Raw genomic sequence first — 20,009 nt, forward strand, 5'->3', positions numbered from 1 at the left:
TGGAGGCGATTATGTTGTGGTAGCACTTAAAGGCCCCAATTAGGAGAGGGGTCTCCTGCTAGATGCTGTACAGATCCATCAGAAAATACAGTACCTCCCCAGAAGACCTACAGTTTTATTTTATGATTTTTCATTCATTTATGTAAATGGGAAACCCTAATTAAATGTGTGGACTTGTCCCTGACAGACCCCTCTGAAATATTTGTTTTCAATTAAAGGAGGAGAACAGCAAACCAGTTAAAACTCAGGGAATTCTTGGTATGTGCCCAATTTCACGATCCTCACATGAAGCAACCTCTCCTCACCATTCCAGAAGAAAAGTGAGGAAACTGCGAGATCATACAACCAAAGTTCCTTCTAATCTGGATATCCTGGAGCTCCACACAAGGGAGGTACTCAAAAGGCTGGAGATGTCCCCATGGGAGGAGGCAAGTATCACATTGCATGGACATAAAAGACAAAAACTAGAATGTATAAAAAGTTTAAGCCATATATTAAGATGTGAAAAATCGCATAAGAAATTGGATAAAAAAAGTATTATAATTCCACTGTATAAATTACATAACTCTCACCTAAATTACTGTATAGAGATCTGGTCATCCTATCTCAAAAAGAATATAGCAAAACACAGGAGATAGAGGATAAAAATAATTATGGCATGAAAGGTCTTCTAAAACAGTGAAAATATTGGGAATATTTAGTTCAGACTGGAGAGGTTGAAAGAGTATGTTAGAAGTATGCAAAACAGTGAATGTCAAGGAGAAAAGTGAATTGGGTGCTCTTATTTGTTGTTTTCTCATAATACAAGATCAAGAGACATTCCATTAAACTGAAAGGCAACGAGTTAAATTTAATTTTTATATGTAAAATAATTAACCTGTGAAACTCATTGCCATAATATGTAATTGAAAAAGAGCCTAGAAGGATTAAAAAATATTTCTCCATTTATATGGAAATTGTGGACATAGTTTTTCATCTAATGTAATTGTGTATTTTCTAAAAGGGATGTAAACACTCCTGTTTCAAAGGATAAGCCATTCTTGGAGTTAGGAAGAAAGTGCAATTTATGGGCAGGTTACTGGGCATTGTGGGATTTTTCCACTGGCAGAGACCAGCTAGTGGGTGTGATGTTTTGGGGTCCACCCAGACCAGTAAGGGGTTCTGTTATTGCCTGCCATGTAACTTTGGGAGCCTTTGTGTTGGTTCAGTTCCCTGACACCAGTATGCCTCAAGCATAAGGTCTCATCCTGGCTCTCATCAGCCTAGTTACTCTTTGCTGAGTGACACCAACCTTCCAATTCCAGATCTCCCCAAATACATCCTCCCCATAAGTTCTTAGATAGCAGATACTCAGATCATTCCCCTCTGGTGTGTTACACCCAAGGCATGAAGCCTGCCCCCCAGTTATTAGCTTATTTTGGCATACATACTCTACACCATTTGTCCATTAGAGAGCTGCTTGGGGTAAAAATAAACAAAAAGTTTATTTAATAGAAAAAACACAGATTCAAAGATGAAATAGTAAGGAAAGCAAACATGTACAAGTTACATAGAATTTAAACAGATGCAAGCTCAGGCTTTACACTTTCATATTAGATAAAATCTTTTTGTCTAATAATAGTTACCCTATTCTCTTAAGTTTTCCAGCATAGATCCTAGCTACAGGAGGGATCCAGCGTTCATGAACAGTCTCCCACAAAAAGACTTTCATCTAAGTTCTGGATGCTCTTTAGTTCAAACCTCTTCCATTTTAAAAGCGTTTGCAGAGTTTTCTCCTTTAGTATCTCTCTCTCTCTCCCTCCCCCCCCTCCAAAATGTGGAAAAGTTCCCCCTTGCTTCGTTTCGAAAGACTGGGGTTTTCTTTTTGGTTTTAAGCTGTTCTCATTTGCTGTGATGGTGTCTCATTATTTTTCCTGGACTGAACAAAGGCTCGGTGCTTGAAGTCAGGCTCATCTGTTTGGGGAGGTAGCCCCCCTCTGCCTGAGAGGAGGTGTTGCTGAAGTTGCACCACAGTTAGTTTCAATTTTTTATACACACACACATACACCCTTCATAACCATAACCTGTATACTTAGTTCATAATGACTATTCAGTTCAGTGCATTCAAGCTTTCATAAAAGATCTTACTTGATATACTCTTATAGTAAAATAGCATAGTAATCATTTGGTTTAACTGTTTAGTTTGTTGGGTTTAAACCTTCTTGTCCTCCTCTTGGAGTGTCTGGACCTGATTGTCACGATGGGCTAGGTAGTAGTTGCCATACCAATTGCCCACTTAGCCTTTGGTTTGCATCACCCTGTTGCTGTTCCTATGATTCGAGAACAAGGATAACTTCTAGAGGAAGCAGTTTTCAACATACTTGTCTAGAAGGATGTTTGGAATATAGCAATGGAGGGTGGTCATAATAAGCAGAAAAAATCCACAGGTGAGGAAATGAAATCCAGCAATTCTGTATTGCTGATATCCAAGCCTGTTCTATCCAAGCCACTTCAGCCATTGATAGCCAGCTTCAGCTTTCCTCTGCTGGCTATCAGAAATATTCACTATGATCTTTTGGGAAGAAATGCTGTTGTGGATTCCAGAGAAAATAAATTTGTGTAAACTCTTGTCATTTGAGGACATAATAAACAGTCCTGCTTTTGGTTCTTTAGGACATAGCAAACTCTAAACTGAATGGAAGATTTAACAAGCCCTTTCAGCCATCTTCTACAGTACCTGAATGGAGAACAAAAGACAATGATCTACGCCTTCTGCTTTCAAATGGAAGAATCATTAGGTATAAAAAGTTGCTTATAGATCACTTGTTCAGTCATTTTGGATTGGCGCAGTCTCATTTTTTGACAGAGTTCTTCCCTTCTTCTTCTGGTAACTTGTCTTCCCTCACACTTACCATAAAGCTTCATGCTGGAAGCAGAGTGGAGAAGGATCCACTAGCACCTCTGTGCTTGCTATACTGCTGGGGAAGCAAAGAGGAACTAGGATGGTGGGAGGGAAAGAAAGAGGAAGTGTCTTGCATGTGCATTTAGGTAGTATTAAATTCAGTTATTTGATTAAACTTCAAATTGTAAATATTTTTAAATACACAGATTTGTTAGAAGGGTAAAGTAAATACTCTCCAAATGAAAATTTCTCATCAGAAATACCATAGGGTCAAATTTAATGTGTTCAGAGTCCAGGTTCCAGGAGGAACATGAATGTACTAATAAATCTTCTCAAAACATGCTGACATAATTATGATACACAAAAAAGGAAGTAAAATGTGGAACCATGTGGCTGTTGCTGCAGAGGGAATGCAGTGGGAAAATGTTTGGTAGAAGGAGAAGAAAAGGGCAGACAGTGTGAGAATGAGAATCTTGCCTCTAAGAGAATATTGTAAATAATAAAGAATGTGAACAACTGTTTTATGTAAGACTCTGTAAATAATATAAAATTCAGTAAATAGCGTTTGTAACATTTCAATTTTTTGTGAGATAGAGATGAGCGACGACCATTTACAGATCGAAGTCTTTACACGGCAGACAGTGAGGATGAGGATGACAGGACAAGGTCAAAAAAGACGAAGACTATTAAGATGGAAGACCAGAGCTCAGGGTTGGAAGGACAAGGGACTGCAGATGCCCAGAAACCACTGAACAGTAAGCTTGTTTTTGCTGGAACTGAACAATTCCGCATCTTTTATGACCAGAACAAAGTCCACTTGTACTGTGCACCTTGTCTGTGGAACTTTGTATCAACCAACTGGAAGGTGGCTTTTCACCAAATGATTCTTGCTTTAGGTACATTTGGCTAAGTGTGTGATATGTAGGTATGTAGATAATTATGAACCAAAAACTGGTGCCTCCATCATTTAAGGTTGAGTTGCGCTTTTCACTTAAAGCAGGAATTCTACCTCTTTGTTACTTATGGAAAAATACAGGGTTATCCTTCCTAAAATTACAGCACTTACTTTGAGTAAAGAATAAATTTTCTGAGACTTTTCAAGTAAATCTGGTAAATAATTTGAGTAAAAATTAATTTGAAAATGGGTCCTTTAAGAAATTTAGCACCCAGTGTCAGACTTTGTCTCGAGTGATCTTAACTGAATAATAGACTTTTCGAACTTCCCTTATAGTTAAAACTCACTGAGATTTTGTGCATAGGCTGCAGTTGAAGAATTTAAGGCAAATTGTAATTTTTTGCCATTATTCTTCATAACTGAAGTTGTATGCAGAAGCTAAAGAATAGCCTCATGCAGAGAATTACATGAAGAAACTGCCCTCTTTAAAAGAGCTGTCATCTTCCATTGTTCTTAATGGTGCTAAGGCCACAGTTTGTCCTTAGCAAAGATTGGCCACTGTCTCCATTCACTTGTTCCTCAGAATGTTCCCTTCTGCCTCTTGACAACATAAGGAGCCATCATCTTCCATGGGGGCAGATTGGCTTCATTTTCACAGCGGGTGATGGTGGCAATTTTGAAAGAGGGCAGTTCTTTGTGAGTTTCTCTGAGGAAGATTTTATGCACCAGTTTCTGCTGTTAGATAACTTTTCAATTATAAAAAGTTTAAAAAAAAATAAAATCTTAAATTTGTTTTCAAAAGCTATCCATTGCACCAGATTTACTCAATGGATCGAACAGGAGGGAGGGGTAAAGAAGTGTATATGTGGATGTATGCATGCGCCTGAAAGTTGTAGATGGTGCAACAGGGAGGGGGAAACTGCAGCAGGTCTGTGGAAGACAGGTGGGAAGGGGGTAATTTGGGATGTGTGCAGGGGAATATAGAAAGTTGCAACAGGCATGGGGAATTTGAAAGACAGGAGGGAGAAGGAAATTGGGATGTACCTTCTAGCTGCTTTGCACTGCTCTGGCAAAACAAAGTAGCAGTAAAACTGGCTGGTGTGCTCTAGCTGCTTATAGGAACTGCCATACTGGATCAGACCTGAAATCTATGTAGTCAAGTATCCTGTCTCCAACAGTGGCTAGCACCAAAAGCTTCCAAGGAAGATGTAAGGACTCCATAGTAGGCAGATGTAGGATATGTCCCCCACGTTAGGTCTCATAGTTAGATTGGCTTAAGCCCTGAAGCATAAGGTTTAATATCCCTTCTGAAATTTGTGCTAGCATGAACTATGATAATTCTGGATATTTTTGTTACCCAAATGTCTGATCGCTTCTTGGCCTCAGTGGTTTCCTGTGGCAATATGTTCCATAGTCCAAGTACATGTTGTATGATAAAATATTTCCTTTTATCAGATTTGCTACCTTTTAATTTTGTCAGATGTCCCCTCGCTCTTGTGTTATGCGACAGGGAGAACAGAAGCTCCTGATCTACCTTCTCTAGACCATTCATTATTTTATGTATATTTATCTTGGCTCCTTTTTGTCTCCTTTCTAAGGTGAACAGTCTGAGTCCTTTCATATGAATTTTTCCACGCCCCAAATGTTCTTGCCATCCTTCTCTGAATCCCCTTTAATTCTTCAATATCCTTTTAGAAATGGGCTGACCAATACTACGTTCAGTATTCTGGATGAGGCTGTACCATAGATTTTATAGAATGGTATTATAATTTCCATATTGTTCTCCATCACGTTGTTTATCCTAACACTTTGTTTACTGTTTTTCACTGTAGTTGCACATTAAGCAGAAGTCTTAATTGAGCTGTCTATAGTGATACCCAGGTCCCTTTCCTGAGTTGGTAGTTAGAACCTTATAAGGTGTATGTTCCTCTCCCCACCCACCCTCCATGTGCAGTACTTCACTATTATCAACATTAAAATTCATTTGCCATTTTTGTTGCCCATTCACCTAACTTGGTAAGGACTGAAATCCTCTTTGGTCTTGACTAACCTAAACTGTGTGTTCATATCTGCAAATCATTAAAAAATCACATGGCAATAGTCTCTTTGAGATTCTTGTTTAGTTTTCATGTATGAAACTTTTAATTAGAAACAACAAGGAAATTCCAGGACACAAACTGTTAAGATGTAGTTAAGGTTAAGACTACATATCAGTAATTTGGGGTAAAGGCATCTAGAGAGAGATCTCTCTTAAAAGGAAAGCAGCTTCATTAACTAACATAACATAAGATTTTATAGATTGATTTTTGGACATTTGTGGGGACTTTTGAAACCAGATGTTGAAAACTAAATACATGTGATTATTGTTTTTGAAGACGAATGTGAAATGATAGATCTAAGAACTAATTTTGTCCTTTATTTCCAGTGTTCTTTGAAAGTGTGAAATCAGAACTCAGGAATGGATCCTCAGAGTACTCTGATATTTCTGATTCAGAAGAATCTGAGCCTGATTGCACTACCCAGGTAAATGCTAGAGAAGGAAACAGGAGTTGGTCAAATGAAAATCAAAGTAGTATTTTATTTATTTATATTCATGTCTTAAAATCTCTGGATACATGTACAAAAAAAATCTTAAAAATCCATTCATGAACAAATTGGGCCAATATCTAAAACTAAAAACTATCCCAAATTTGCTCACGTACCTAATTCTCACACTCACTCCAATACTGGAGTGTCACTGGCAAGATATGATTTCTTGAGTAGGGATCTTTTGAGCGTTGGACCACAAAGGGGTTTGTGTAGGATAACAGGGAAACCCAAGTGTATATGCCATGAGCGCTAGTGAGGAAGGTATGTAATAGCCTTGCAATGTTTGCCCAAAACATCCCATTCCAGGTATTGATCTTGCAGGGAAAGTGTTGTGTGGTTTGGGGCAGGTGGCTTGTTATCCCATCCTGGTAAAAAGGAGATGGAGGTGACTGTAGGGAGGATCTAGAATATTTTCTGAGCAGTCCTGAGTACAGAAGTGCAGAACACGCTAAGCTTGCTGAAAAGGCTTAAGCTTAGCTGTTTTGATTTCTTTGATGATAAAGCCAAAGCTCAGGAATGGGGATATGAGTTTTGACTATACTCTTTTTTTAAAAGCAGGTTGGGAAAGTACCTACTCTCATTCCCCCAACTGCTTTTGTAAGCATAGAGCTCCTCTGCAGAGACTCTTCTGTAATACACATGCTGTTTTGATAAGTCTTGCTTGTGCTCAGCACAAGTTGAAAGACATGTGAATGGTAGATGCAAATATAGCAAGGCTGTCATTGTGAAAGTTCTGCCGGGAGTCACTGGGAAGCTGCGGCCTCAGACCTCCTTTTGCAGTCAGCCAAGCATGAAACTGATTTAGAATTACAGAAGAGTTTTTGAATTTCAGTAATGTGCTTTTGGACTGTTAAGTGTTAAGTTGTGTGCTGAATACTTATGACCTTGAGAAGTTGTCATCTTTATCTTACTTTCATTGTTTAAGTAGGGGGTAAAGACCTTCTTGTCATGCTTCTGTCTGCATTCATGGATGGCATCTTCAGCAATTCAACTCAGTATTTTATTGGGTTTTTTTTCATCTGTAGAATCAGTAGCATTACATAGCAGTGTGGTTTTCCCTTGGATATATGTAGCCATTATTGAATTATTTTCAATGTTCCATCAGCGGTTTTGCAATACTGTTGATGATTCTTTTAGCTCCACCTGTATTTTTTTCTTTTCTCTTCATTTACAACATATAATAGTGTGTTTGGCATGTTTAAATTAGAGCTGTCGATTAATCGCAGTTAACTCATGTGATTAACTCAAAAAAATTAATCGTGATTAATTGCAGTTTTAATCGCACTGTTAAACAATAGAATACCAATTGAAATTTATTAAATATTTTGGATGTTTTCTTCATTTTCATATATATTGTATTCTGTGTGGTAATTGAAATAAAAGTGTATATTATTTTTATTACAAATATTTGCACTGTAAAAATGATAAAAGAAATAGTATTTTACAGTTCACCTCATACAAGTACTGTAGTGCAATCTCTTTGTCGTGAAAGTGAAACTTACAAATGTAGATTTTTTTTTAGGTTATATAACTGCACTCAAAAACAAAACAGTATAAAACTTCAGAGCCTACCAGTCCACTCAGTCCTACTTCTTGTTCAGCCAATTGCTAAGACAAACAAGTTTGTTTACACTTACGGGAGATAATGCTGCCCTCTTCTTATTTACAGTGTCACCAGAAAGTGAGAACAGGCATTTGCATGGCACTTTTGTAGCCAGCATTGCAAGATATTTATGTACCAGATATGCTAAATGTTCGTATGCCCCTTCATGCTTTGGCCACCATTCCAGAGGACATGCTTCCATGCTAATTACGCTCATTTGAAAAAATAATGCATTAATTATATTTGTGATTGAACTCCTTGGGGGAGAATTATGTCCCCTGCTGCTTTATCTGCATTCTGCCATATATTTCATGTTCTAGCAGTCTCGGATGATGACCCAGCACATCTTCATTTTAAGAATGCTTTCATTGAAGATTTGACAAAACGCAAAGACGGTACCAATGTGAGATTTCTAAAGATAGCTACAACACTCGACCCAAGGTTTAAGAATCTGAAGTGCCTTCCAAAATCTGAGGAGGACGAGGTGTGGAGCATGCTTTCAGAAGTCTTAAAGAGTAACACTCTGATGTGGAAACAACAGAACCCAAACCACCAAAAAAGAAAACCAACCTTCTGCTGGTGGCATCTGATTCAGATAATGAAAATGAACGTGCGTCGGTCTGCACTGCTTTGGATTGTTATTGAGCAGAACCCGTCAGCAGCATGGATGCATGTCCCCTGGAATGGTGGTTGAAGCATGAAGGGACATATGAATCTTCAGCGCATCTGGCATGTAAATATCTTGTGTTGCCAACTACAACGGTGCCATGCCATGAGAATGCCTGTTCTCACTTTCAGGTGACATTGTAAACAAGAACTGGGCAGCACGATCTCCTGCAAATGTAAACAAACTTGTTTGTCTGAACAATGAGGAGTCCTTGTGGCACCTTAGAGACTAACAAATTTATTTGGGTATGAGCTTTCGTGGGCTAAAACCCACTTCATCAGATGCATGGAGTGGAAAATACAGTAGAGAGGTATAAATACACAGCATATTAAAAGATGGGAGTTGCCTTACCAAGTGGGGGGTCAGTGCTAATGAGCCAATTCAATTAAGGTGGAAATGGGCAAGAAGAAGTGGGTTCTCCACTGTAGGTGTGCTTGTGTCCCTGCATTGTTGATCAGAAAACTTTGATAGCAGTGTCCGTTCTGCCTGCACATGCACTGTGACCTCCTCATGCTCTGTCACAAGGCTAACCGGCGCACATAGGCGAACCCCCTCAGTTTCTTCTCAACTGCCACTGGCTAGAGACGGAGCCATTAGCGGTCCGTTTGAGGATCCTTTTTTTTTTTTTTTCCTTCCCCCCTTCAGCATTTCAATAGCTATTTAATCCCCTTTTTCTCTTAGTTGTAGATTTTCTTTGTTTTTCTCTCCTCCCCTCCTCCCCCCAAAAGAAAAGACTTTTAGTTCCCCTTTGTCTAGGGCTCTTTTCCCCCCAGCGTGGGGTATGCCTGGCTCATTTGGCTTCAAGAAGTGCTTCTTGTGTAAAGAAACCACCCCTCTAGCAGCTAAACATTCTCACTGTATCCGCTGCCTCAGGGAAGGGCACATTTCTCAGAAGCATGTTCTCTGCCAGCAACTCAAGCCCAGGTCTCAGAAGGCCAGGGAGCTGAGACAAAAACTTATCCTGATGGCGGCAGCTCTACAGCCTCTGCTGGACCCGTGCCAGGAGTCACCCAGATGGCACAAATCTTCCACATAGCCCTGGACATTTAGGGACTATGGGTCAAAGAAAACAGCCGCAGACCCCTCACGTAAGACTTGTAAAAAGAGAGCCGTAAGCCCCGAGTCAGCCAAAAAAGATCGCTGTCATGCTCAGTATCGTTGGCACCGAGACAGTCCAAACACAGTACCCACAGCTCATGAGTGTCAGAAGTGACAGGTACTGTTGATGTGTCTAAAGGCCTGATGGGCATTGGCACTGAGCCAAAGACACAGACTATCCACCACTAAGAAGATGCTGCCAGTACGAGCAGCACCACTGGCACTGTCAACAGTGAGCCACCTAGCCTCGGAGCACTCAACATGGCCAAAATCCCCTGTTCCCTCCAGACCAACCCACCAACAACTGCCATTGGCACTGGTTCGGTCAGCACCACAAGAGTTCCGGCACTCAAGAAAACTCATGGTATAAGATATACCAGTCTCCCTTGATCGGTGCTGGGGCTCCAGTACAGAGTCTTCTCCGGACATGGTAATCTTCACCGACAGCGTGTCACACACCTCCACTTTCTAGTGGTGACTCAGATCTCTGACCACGCCTTGCATGCTCCTTATGGTGCCCGATATCAACCTGGGGCTCCCCAGTCATATTCTCCTCCTGCTCCTCAGCCACTATGGTACGGCCGGCCATGGGCACCACCACCACGCACTATTGCACTGCCCTAGCAGCCCTACTGGGATCCATGGGCAGCATATAGACTTTACATCTCCTAGGCACCCATCATGTAACTCACCACAAGCCCTTGAGACTCTCCCCCTCAGCCACGGCATTCAGAACTGCCGAACCTCCAGAGGAGATCATAGAGGAACCGGAGGGCAGATTCAAGGAGGAAGTCATGTCGAGGACCAACATCTGTATTTCCCCAAATGAGGCAGGGGTGGCCCCTCCACCATCCTTAGCTGATGATTTCGGGCTGTTTCAGAATTTGGCTAAAAGGGTAGCAGACATGCTGCGGATATCTCTAGAGGAGGTAAAAGATACCCATCATAAGCTCCTGGATATCTTGTACTCCTGCTCCTCCTCCAGAATAGTCCTCCCCATCAACATATCTTGTTCACTCACATACCTGTTGATGAAGACAGCCTTCCTGGTGGCAATCACCTTGGCAAGAATAGGGGAAATAGCAGCATTGATGGCAACCCCCCTGCATATACTATTCTTTTGGGACAAGGTCACTCTCCGATCACACCTGAAGTTCATCTCCAAGGTGACCTCCCCTTTTCACATAAACCAACTGATTCACCTCCAACATTTTACCCCACCTCACTATAACAGGGAGTATGTACTGCATACACTAGATGTTAGGAGTACCCTGGCCTTTTACCTGGATAGGACGGAGGCTTTTAGGAAGTATCCTAAGCTTTTCCTTTTCATTGCAGAGAGGTCTAAGGGCAAAGCGATATCTGCTCAGAGACTGTCCGAATGGGTCTCAAACTGTATCAAACAATGCTATCCGGTTCACAACATAGTACCTCCATCCGGAATCTGCACCCACTTCATGAGGTCGGTTTCCTCCTCCATCGCCTTCCTCAAATTTGTCCCTATCTCAGAAATCAATAGAGTGGCACCCTGGGAGTCTGCAAGTATCTTCACAGAATATTACACTATTACCAGCGATTCTGCTTCTGTTGCCATCTTCAGCTGCACAGTATTGTCATCTGTAACAGACTTGACTCCGAAGCCCCAGCCCTCCATTGGGGATACTGCTCAGAAGTCACCTACTGTGGATCACCCTTAGGGATACTACTTGAAAAAGAAGAGGAAGTTACTCACATTGTGCAGTAACAATAGTTCTTCAAGATCTGTGTCCCTATGCGTGTTCCACAACCCACCCTCCTCCCCTCTACTTTGGAGTTCTTGTTAAGGACTTTGCGATAGGGAAGGAACTGAGTGGGATTTGCCAGTGCACACTGGTTAGCCTCGTGAGGGGCAGGGGTACGAGGAGGGAGCAGAGTTTGTGCGGGCCAAATGGACACTGCTGTCAAAGTTCTCTGATCAGCAGCACAGAAACGCAAGTGGAGCACGCAGAGAGAGACATCTTGAAGAACCATCGTTACTGCACAAGGCAAGTAACTTCCTCGTTAAAGTTAGTTGTTGGCCTTTCAGTTGTTATGGCATAATCGCTGATCTGTCACTTTTTGGGAGGCAAAGATTAACAGATTTCTCCTACAAATGAAGCTGATGTTGAAAGGACTGTTTTGTTCTGTTTGTACAGTGCCTAGAACGGTGGGATCTTAGTCCATGACTGGGGTTCTGAGGTACTACAATAATACATATATTTAATAATAATAAAGAGCTGCTGAAAGGTATGGAACAGGCACCTAAATTATAATCCCAGTTATGTTTTTAGACTGATGGTGGCATCAAAAGTCTCATCACTTGCCTTTTCACAGACTTGAAATTAGAGCCTAAAGTTTTATAGTACCAAAAAAAGTGCTCATGTAAATACAGTACTTCAGAATTTCAAAAAATTTAAAAAATTCCCTCCCCACAGTAACCTCCACTGAGGTTTTTGTTTTAAAAAAGACAACCCAATCCCAGATTTTTCACAGCCTTGATTTCTGTTCTGTTGATAAAGGTATTCTTCCACATCATCAACACATCAGTTTGTTAGGGTACTTAACATATAGAAATCTGAGATTTCTACTGCTTTAGTAATCTTTTGTTCTATACTCAATAAGCAATATATAAATTCAACAGCATACATCCAGAGCATATTTCCATTACAGAACCAAACAAAGGGGTATAATTAAGATTGGGTGGGCACTGTAAGGCAGCTGAGATGAATAGTGAATGATGGATCATCTGACATGCAAACTGGATGGATTCTGTAATTGCCTATTTTCAAATTTTAATTTTTGAAGTTTATAAAGTGTAGAGTGTTTTTGTAAGACAAGTTGGGTTTTTGGAGGTGTTAGCTGTAAATCTCTGAAACACACTTTCAACCTTTTTGACCAAATTTGATAAAATCGGATATATTAGACCTGTATATGTGTTCAGTGTTACGGCATTCTGTGCACTATTAGCTATTTCTGAAAAACTAATTAACTGAAAGATGGAGAACCTTTAAGTCTAGATTAGAATCGCAATGATAACTTTAGAATTTATGATGTTCATCTTATGTACTATTTGCTCTTGTTCTAGCTAAAGAATTCCTCTACAGAGGAGTCAGAAAGCTCAGGTGATGAAGAGAAACAGGAGGTAACATCAAATTTCAAGGAAGAATCTAAGATAAGGGACCTCTGTCAAACTACCCAGAAGCCATCTAAAAACGAAACTCCAAGTAAAGGGTGAGATAAATGATGTGGGAGGTCTGGTTTATAAATTAATAAGAACTTCCAGACAAACATATTTGTAAGCCTTTGTTTAATATGAATATAAAAATTATTTCCTTCAGTGAAATTAAAATTCCCTTATGTACTGTCTGATCTGTTTTTCTAGGGAATGTCCTACCTCGACAAGTACAGAAGAAGAAGCTATTCAGGGCATGCTTTCTATGGCAGGATTGCACTATACCACATGTTTACCAGGTCATACACAAAGCACAGACTGCACAGCTAAAAGAACCTCTCATCAGGAACACAGAAGTTACCCCAGAAGTAAGCATAAGGACAGGCAGCCATCCCAGAGTCATAAAACAGAATGTGGTAGGTACTTACATAAACTATCATTGGCACACTATGTTGTTACACTAGGGCTAGGATTTCAAAAATAAGTGCCTAAAATTAGGTTCCTAGAGCCATAGTGAAGTTCCTAAATAAGTATGGCATACTTTCCAGAAGTCAGTGAGATAACAGTGTGCTCAACACTTCTGTAATCCAGGCCAAATCTATTTAGGAGCCTAACTTTAATGAGGCCTTAGCTGTCAACCTAAAAGTTTCTTCAGCATCTTTCGGTGTTACAAGAGTTGCACTGGTACGGATGGATGAACTGAAAGCTATAATTCCCTCCAGGGGAAAAAGCTGAAAGCAATAGTTCATAAGGTCTCCCTAGCTGCCGCTTTCATGGTATATGCCTTACTAGATAAACCTTAGATTCTCAGTCTGCTTGACGGCTTCTAATACAGTCTCTTTAAAAAGCACATCTGGATTTGTTCCTGGAATGCAGATGTAAAGGCTAGACAGCTAATGGCTGCATCCTTATTCTCACAGGGAGATCAGTTTGGTAAAACTTAGAAAATGCTATAGCTGAAGCAGCTGATAAAGGAAACTTTTACATTTGGTGAAATGAAAAACGAAAAATCAGTCTCTATTACAAGAATGGGGAAGTCATTTTGTAGTCCACAATATTCAGATACCTACAAAAATAGTTTGGAAAAGGAGAAAGTTCTGCAGAGATGAAAGAAAAGATATATTCAGAGAAAAATACTCTCTGGCGTCTCTGCAAGGGTGCAGCTCATCGGGTGACACCAAAAGTTTTATCTATAGAAATGAACTGTGCTGGAGAAATGAGTCCTAGACATAATATAGAAAGGGATATGTAATAGAATTGAAGAGGGTCCCAAAGATACAGAATAGCATCAGAAGTTTTAAAAACAAAAAACAAAACCCCAAAGAATAAATGTAGGATGGAAGCAATAATAGAGGCATGCAATTCAGCAGAGCTAGGAACTGGAGATTTCTCAATACTTTTTGTGGCCCATCAGTGCATCTGGGTAGATGGGGAGGAATCTGTGCTGATACTGGAACAGGGTACCAAGAAAATTTAAATTTCACAGAGAGCCTTTTTGTAGTCTCTCTCTAGTATTAGCAGATTCTCTCAACATCAATAGACCTAAAAGAAACACATGCCTATTCCAAACCTCCACATGAAATTCCTCCATTTTTCTCATAACAATTTGTATTTCTGTTACAAATTCTTATCGTTGAGATTATTGACCTGTCCCATAATCTCCACAGATGTCTTAGCAGTCTACATAGCAGCTCTCTGAGATAAGAGAATCTATACCATCCTTTCTTACACTGTTTATCAGAGCTCAGAAGACAAAGTCAGACAGTACAATAGCACTACAATTCAGTTCTTTCAAGTATATGACTTCCTGATAAACCACAAAAAACACCTGCATTCAGCAAGATCATGAGGCATCCAGATAGTTACAAAGAGAGATCATTTATTGTGTAGGTGAAGCAATCAAAGATTACAGCTATATTTAAGATTGTTTCAGCAGAAACCAGAAGTCACAATTGTCATCTTGTGAGATTCCTTGGGATGCTTGGATCTTGCATTGATTCTTATCTGGACAAGGTAACATAGAACTGCTACAGACCTTTATGCTATCCATTCTTCCTTGGATATCAGCCAGTCTGGGAAAAAGTAGATAGTTCCAAAATACCGGCTTATCACTCAGGAAGAACCAAACACTACTTACCATGGACAGAATTCTGGGAGCCTACGTTAGTAAAATGGTTCAGGGGTTATACTTTAAGGAGCTGTCAAAAAACTGACTAGAGTTCAGGCCATTTTGACTAGGTCTGTAAGAGTTTTAGGAAGAGATGTCTTAAACATATTCTGGGAATGACAGTCACCACCACTGTAATAACATGCATCATTTCCCAAGGAAGAAAGAAATCCAGTTGGCCTCTGTCTAAAAAGCAGTCCACCATCTGTCATGGGAAAAGAGAAATTTGTTCTTGAAAACTCTTCACATGAAAGGGAAAAAAGAGATCAGCACTGCCTGGCTATGACACAAGAATTAGACCAAGTGGAATGAAGTCTCAGCCAAAGATCTGTTACCGTGATGATTCACCGATTCAGTCAAATCACTGATTCTTCTTTGAGTGGCCTCTGCATAGTCCCACATTTGGGATTCAGCAGCCACGTGCAGCTCAGAAGGTGGAACATAACTAGCATTGCCCATTTGAGCTCTCACACACCCCTCTTTGCTGGGCCCTTACCTGTTCATGAGCATTCTAGGGCGTGTCTGTAAAAGGAGGCATAGTACTCCAATTACCTCTGCTCTTTCCACCTGCCAGAGATGACAGATGGGGAACAGCTCTGAAGAAAATCATCCCAGACCTCTTAAACAGTGCTTTAGTTGTTAGTTTCTTAGGTAGCCTATTTTTAAGTAACATTAAGGTTTTTAGTCCTCTCAGAAATAGACCCAGCAATCTCCTACACAGGCGCCAACTTTCCTTGGTGCCGGTGGGTGCTCGCGCCCCTGGCCCTGCCCCGACTCCGCCCCCTCCCAGCCCCTATTGGACCCCTCCCCAAATCCCTGCCCTGGCCCTGCCTCTTCCTCAAGCGTGCTGCGTTCCTCCTCCTCCCCACTCCCTCCCAGTGCTTGCTGCACAAAACAGCTGTTTTGCGGCGCAAGTGCTGGGAGGGAGGGGGGAGAAGCAGGACACGGCGGCGTGCTCGGGACAAGGTGGAGGTGGAGCGGAGGCGGCGGTGAGCTGGGGTTGGGGGGTGGGTTGGGGAGCTGCCAGTGGGTGCAGAGCACCCACCAAACTTTTTCCCTGTGGGTGCTCCAGCCGCGGAGCACCCACGGAGTCAGCGCCTATGATCTCCTATATCCTTTTCTACCCATCTTCCATTTAACCAAAGTTACACACAATATCTAAGTGAAAGAGGCTTCAGTTACCTTAAAAAAAACTGTACTGACCAAGAAGGCTGTGATTCTCCAGCCTGATGTTGGTTAAGTTTTCTATTCTGCTCCCAATCCACATTGGTTTTCTCAGCTAAGTCCTATCACCCATCCAAACCTGACAGAATTGCTGTCCTGGGATGCTCCTGGGCATGAGGTTTACAAATCATCATTGTTGTCAACTTTCATTTTCCTTCATATGGGTATTTAGATTGTAACACTGTAGAGTTTTGTGTCTTGCACAGTCACAGAATCACAGAAATATGGAGCTGGAAGGGACCTTGAGAAGTCAAGTCCAGCCCCCCTGTGCTGTGGCAGGGCCAATTAAAATAGGCCACCATCCCTGAGAGGGGTTTGTCCAACCTGTTTTTAAAAACCTCCAGTGATGGGGATTCCACAACCTCCCTTGGAAGCCTATTCCAAAGTTTTTCCTAATATTTAACCTAAATCTCCCTTTCTGCAGATTAAGCCTTTTACTACTTGTCCTACCTTCAGTGGACATGGAGAACAATTGATCACTGTCCTTTTTATAACAGCCCTTAATGTGTTTGAAGATTATTAGGTCTCTCCATAGTCATCTTTTCTAAAGAATAAATCTGCCCTGTTTTTAATCTTTCTTCATAGGTTAAGTTTTCTAAACTTTTCATCATTTTTGTTGCTCTCCTGTGGACTCTCTCTCCAGGAAAAATGGGGACACACTGAAGTGTGGCACCCAGAATTGGGCACCGCACTCTAGCTGAGGCTATCCAGCCACAGCATATCAGCACTTTAAAAAAAAACAACAACAACAACAACAAAAAAACAGTAGTGAATGTGAGTTGCAGAAGATTTGCACCTTTTGTGGACTTTCTTACAAGGATGCAGAAAAGTCAAGAAACAGATATTAAGGAAGCATCCACCAGGCATAATTTGATGGTTCTTAGACAGTACTGTGGCAATGAGGGCAGCTGTTTTCAACATCAGTACTTTCAGATCCACCTTTGCTGTGTTTATCAGACTTTCATATGGAAGCTCAGCAGAAATTTGGGCAATTTGATGTGTCAAATAGGTATGGAGGGGAAGTGAGAAATCTGACATCTCTGATGTGTGAGAACTGTGGTAACAGACACTTGTATTATGAAATAATTGTCTAGGAAATCTCTTTTGCAATTCTTTCTTTCTATTGCATCTCAGTTGTAGATTTCAAGTTCTTCAGTCACAATGAAGAATTTCAAAGTTTCAACTTGCTAAATTTCTTTTTAGGTAAGCACATGAGGGAAGAGGAAAGAGGTGTGGGGACTTCAATATGGGCAAGACAGCTAAATGCAGCTTCCAGGGTCACCCCTCAGGTAAGACAACATTTTAACCCATGTTATAGAACAAGGAGTATGCAGCTGTCAACAAAAAAACAAAACCAGTAAACTTGATGAAGGTATCTCCTTACTGCCCGTCTGGTAACTAAATAACTTTGGAGCTGGTAATTGATGACTATCTGTATCATGTTTTATCTGAGCTGTTCTGCCTTTTTGGATGTTTTAGGAAACATAAGTATATTTTAAAATTACTATAAAGACACTTTTCAGAGTAGCAGCCGTGTTAGTCTGTATTCGCAAAAAGAAAAGGAGTACTTGTGGCACCTTAGCAACTAACCAGTTTATTTGAGCATAAGCTTTCGTGAGCTACAGCTCACTTCATCGTATGCAGTGAGCTGTAGCTCACGAAAACTTATGCTCAGATAAATTGGTTAGTCTCTAAGGTGCCACAAGTACTGCTTTTCTTTTTATAAAGGCAATAGGTATCTTAAGAAAAAGGGTGAATTTACTGTTCATGAAAGGTTGCAGAATGATGATCCGCAGCCATGGAGTCTTACTTCAGACAGAGTAAGTTCTAGCTTTCCCATATTGCCCAGTCAAACTTTATTTGGAAACTTCACCTCTTTCTTCACCCTTCTTGTCATCTCTAGTTATACTGCCATACAAGGTTGTCAATTGTGTTGTGGTTTTTGAGATGTGGACGCTTGCCCATTGGAAACTGGACTGAGGCAGCTCAACTCATTTCACATAGGCCGCCAAACAGTCAGTAGTTGGTGTCATCTTTGGGTTTTTCATCTGGGCTGGATTCAAGCCAGAGGCCTGAAGATGAAAGACTCTAAATCCTGTTACCAATTCTCCAAGCCTTCCAGTTTTTCATAGCATTTTAAAAGTCCATCTTACCTCTATAGCTTGTGTTCACTGGAAATGTTAGTAATACTTCAAGTTACAGGATGCTATTTAGTAACTGTATATTTTAATTGCATGGTAACTTAGTATTCTACAGGAATATGTAATTACATGGTAGGGCTTATGGTTTTATACTTCCTAATTTAGAACTGGCTGTGTCTCAACTACTGAATATTCAAGACAAAGTGCCAGTTTAAATATTCACTGATTGTGATATTGTTCATTATAGTTTGGAACTGTCTGTGAAATCAAGGACATTGTGTTCACACTTTGGTCCCTGCAAAATAATGAAAGTGGAAGAAGTGGGTTATATATTTTTGTGTGTTCCTTACTTCCCTGTATCTGTATTCGCAACAGTTAAACAGTTTACCACTATTTTAGTGACTTTAATAACTGCATGTGAAAAAAGTTACACAGAAATATCATGTTGTTATAACTTAAGTTTTTGAATGGGCATATACTGCAGAGAAATGGACAGGGTGGTAAAACAGACCAGCCTTTATTCCTGTTAGAACTGTATCTTCATTCAGAAATATTTAATTTGTCCAGCAGTACAATGAGAAGAATTAAAAGGTGTTTGCATCCAGAAATTATAAGTCCTCATGTGTGATTGATTTCTCCCCCCGCCCCCCTTCTGCTCCAGGATACAAGTAAAGCTCAGAAATATATTAAGAAGGAGGGTGCATCAGAAGCTAGTCATAAGGTTCAGGAGAACAGAAATTTTACACACAGCAATGGCTTGAGCTTCCAACATGGCAAGTGCACGCGGGACTCGACCCTTATCCAAGGGGAGTGTCGGCTGAGTGATGGCAGCCTCAGCCCTGATAGGCCATATGGTGAGACGTCCTTGTCTATACCCCTTCATCCAACCAAGAGGCCAGCATCAAATCCACCCCCTATTAGCAACCAGGCCACAAAAGGTAACATTTTCTTTTTCTGTTCTCTTGTCCCCCCCAAAAAAACCTGGTTTCCTATTTTTGTTTATCTACAGACTTAGGAAAAACTTGTCTGAAACAGAAGCAGCAAAAAGTGCAGACATAGACTTTGAGAAAAAATCCAACATATAAGCATCACCTTGCAGTCAAATTTTGGCATGGAGTAGTTGTATAGTGGAAAAAGAGGGATTTAATGGTGTTATGCCCAATTTTGAGCTTTCCCTAGTTAGCGTTGACAACTTTTATAAATTTATCAGCTATGAAGTAATGATACCTAGTTTAGATTAAGCATCTGGGCTTTTTTTCCCCCCTCTTTCTGAGCTGAGATTCTCAAAGTACGAGGCTTTAAAAGGTACCTTGCTGATCTTACTAGTTATCTCCTTAGCTGTGTAATTTACTTGAGTACAAATCTGAGGGAAGGGCACAATTCAGGGAGCAGAGACTAGTGGGTTTTCCTATTTAAACTAGGAAAATCTGGAGGCATATAATCACATTCTCTATTATAATGCTGGCTGTAGCTTAAGAAAAGTAATGCTGAATTTCATATATGTCCATTATGCCCACTGCTTTGGTCCAAAACAAGTGGACAGAGATGAATTGC

General features: G+C 40.6%; 1 protein-coding gene across 2 annotated transcripts in view; it reads left to right on the forward strand.

Moving 5' to 3' along the window:
* The window catches only part of KDM7A (lysine demethylase 7A), a 97,664-nt gene that overhangs the window by 70,765 nt on the left and 6,890 nt on the right, over window positions 1-20,009 (forward strand). For both annotated transcript variants that reach the window (XR_006289098.1, XM_037879255.2), the window contains exons 12-19: window positions 219-428; window positions 2,653-2,777; window positions 3,476-3,636; window positions 6,202-6,299; window positions 12,837-12,982; window positions 13,134-13,339; window positions 17,518-17,603; window positions 19,117-19,393. Coding sequence is in view for 1 of the 2 variants with exons in the window: in XM_037879255.2 (XP_037735183.1) it covers window positions 219-428; window positions 2,653-2,777; window positions 3,476-3,636; window positions 6,202-6,299; window positions 12,837-12,982; window positions 13,134-13,339; window positions 17,518-17,603; window positions 19,117-19,393 (1,309 nt within the window). In the remaining variant the exon portion in view is untranslated. The remainder of the gene's footprint in view (window positions 1-218; window positions 429-2,652; window positions 2,778-3,475; window positions 3,637-6,201; window positions 6,300-12,836; window positions 12,983-13,133; window positions 13,340-17,517; window positions 17,604-19,116; window positions 19,394-20,009) is intronic.

Source organism: Chelonia mydas, chromosome 1 (genome assembly GCF_015237465.2).
Source record: "Chelonia mydas isolate rCheMyd1 chromosome 1, rCheMyd1.pri.v2, whole genome shotgun sequence".
Classification (NCBI taxonomy): Eukaryota; Metazoa; Chordata; order Testudines; family Cheloniidae; genus Chelonia; species Chelonia mydas.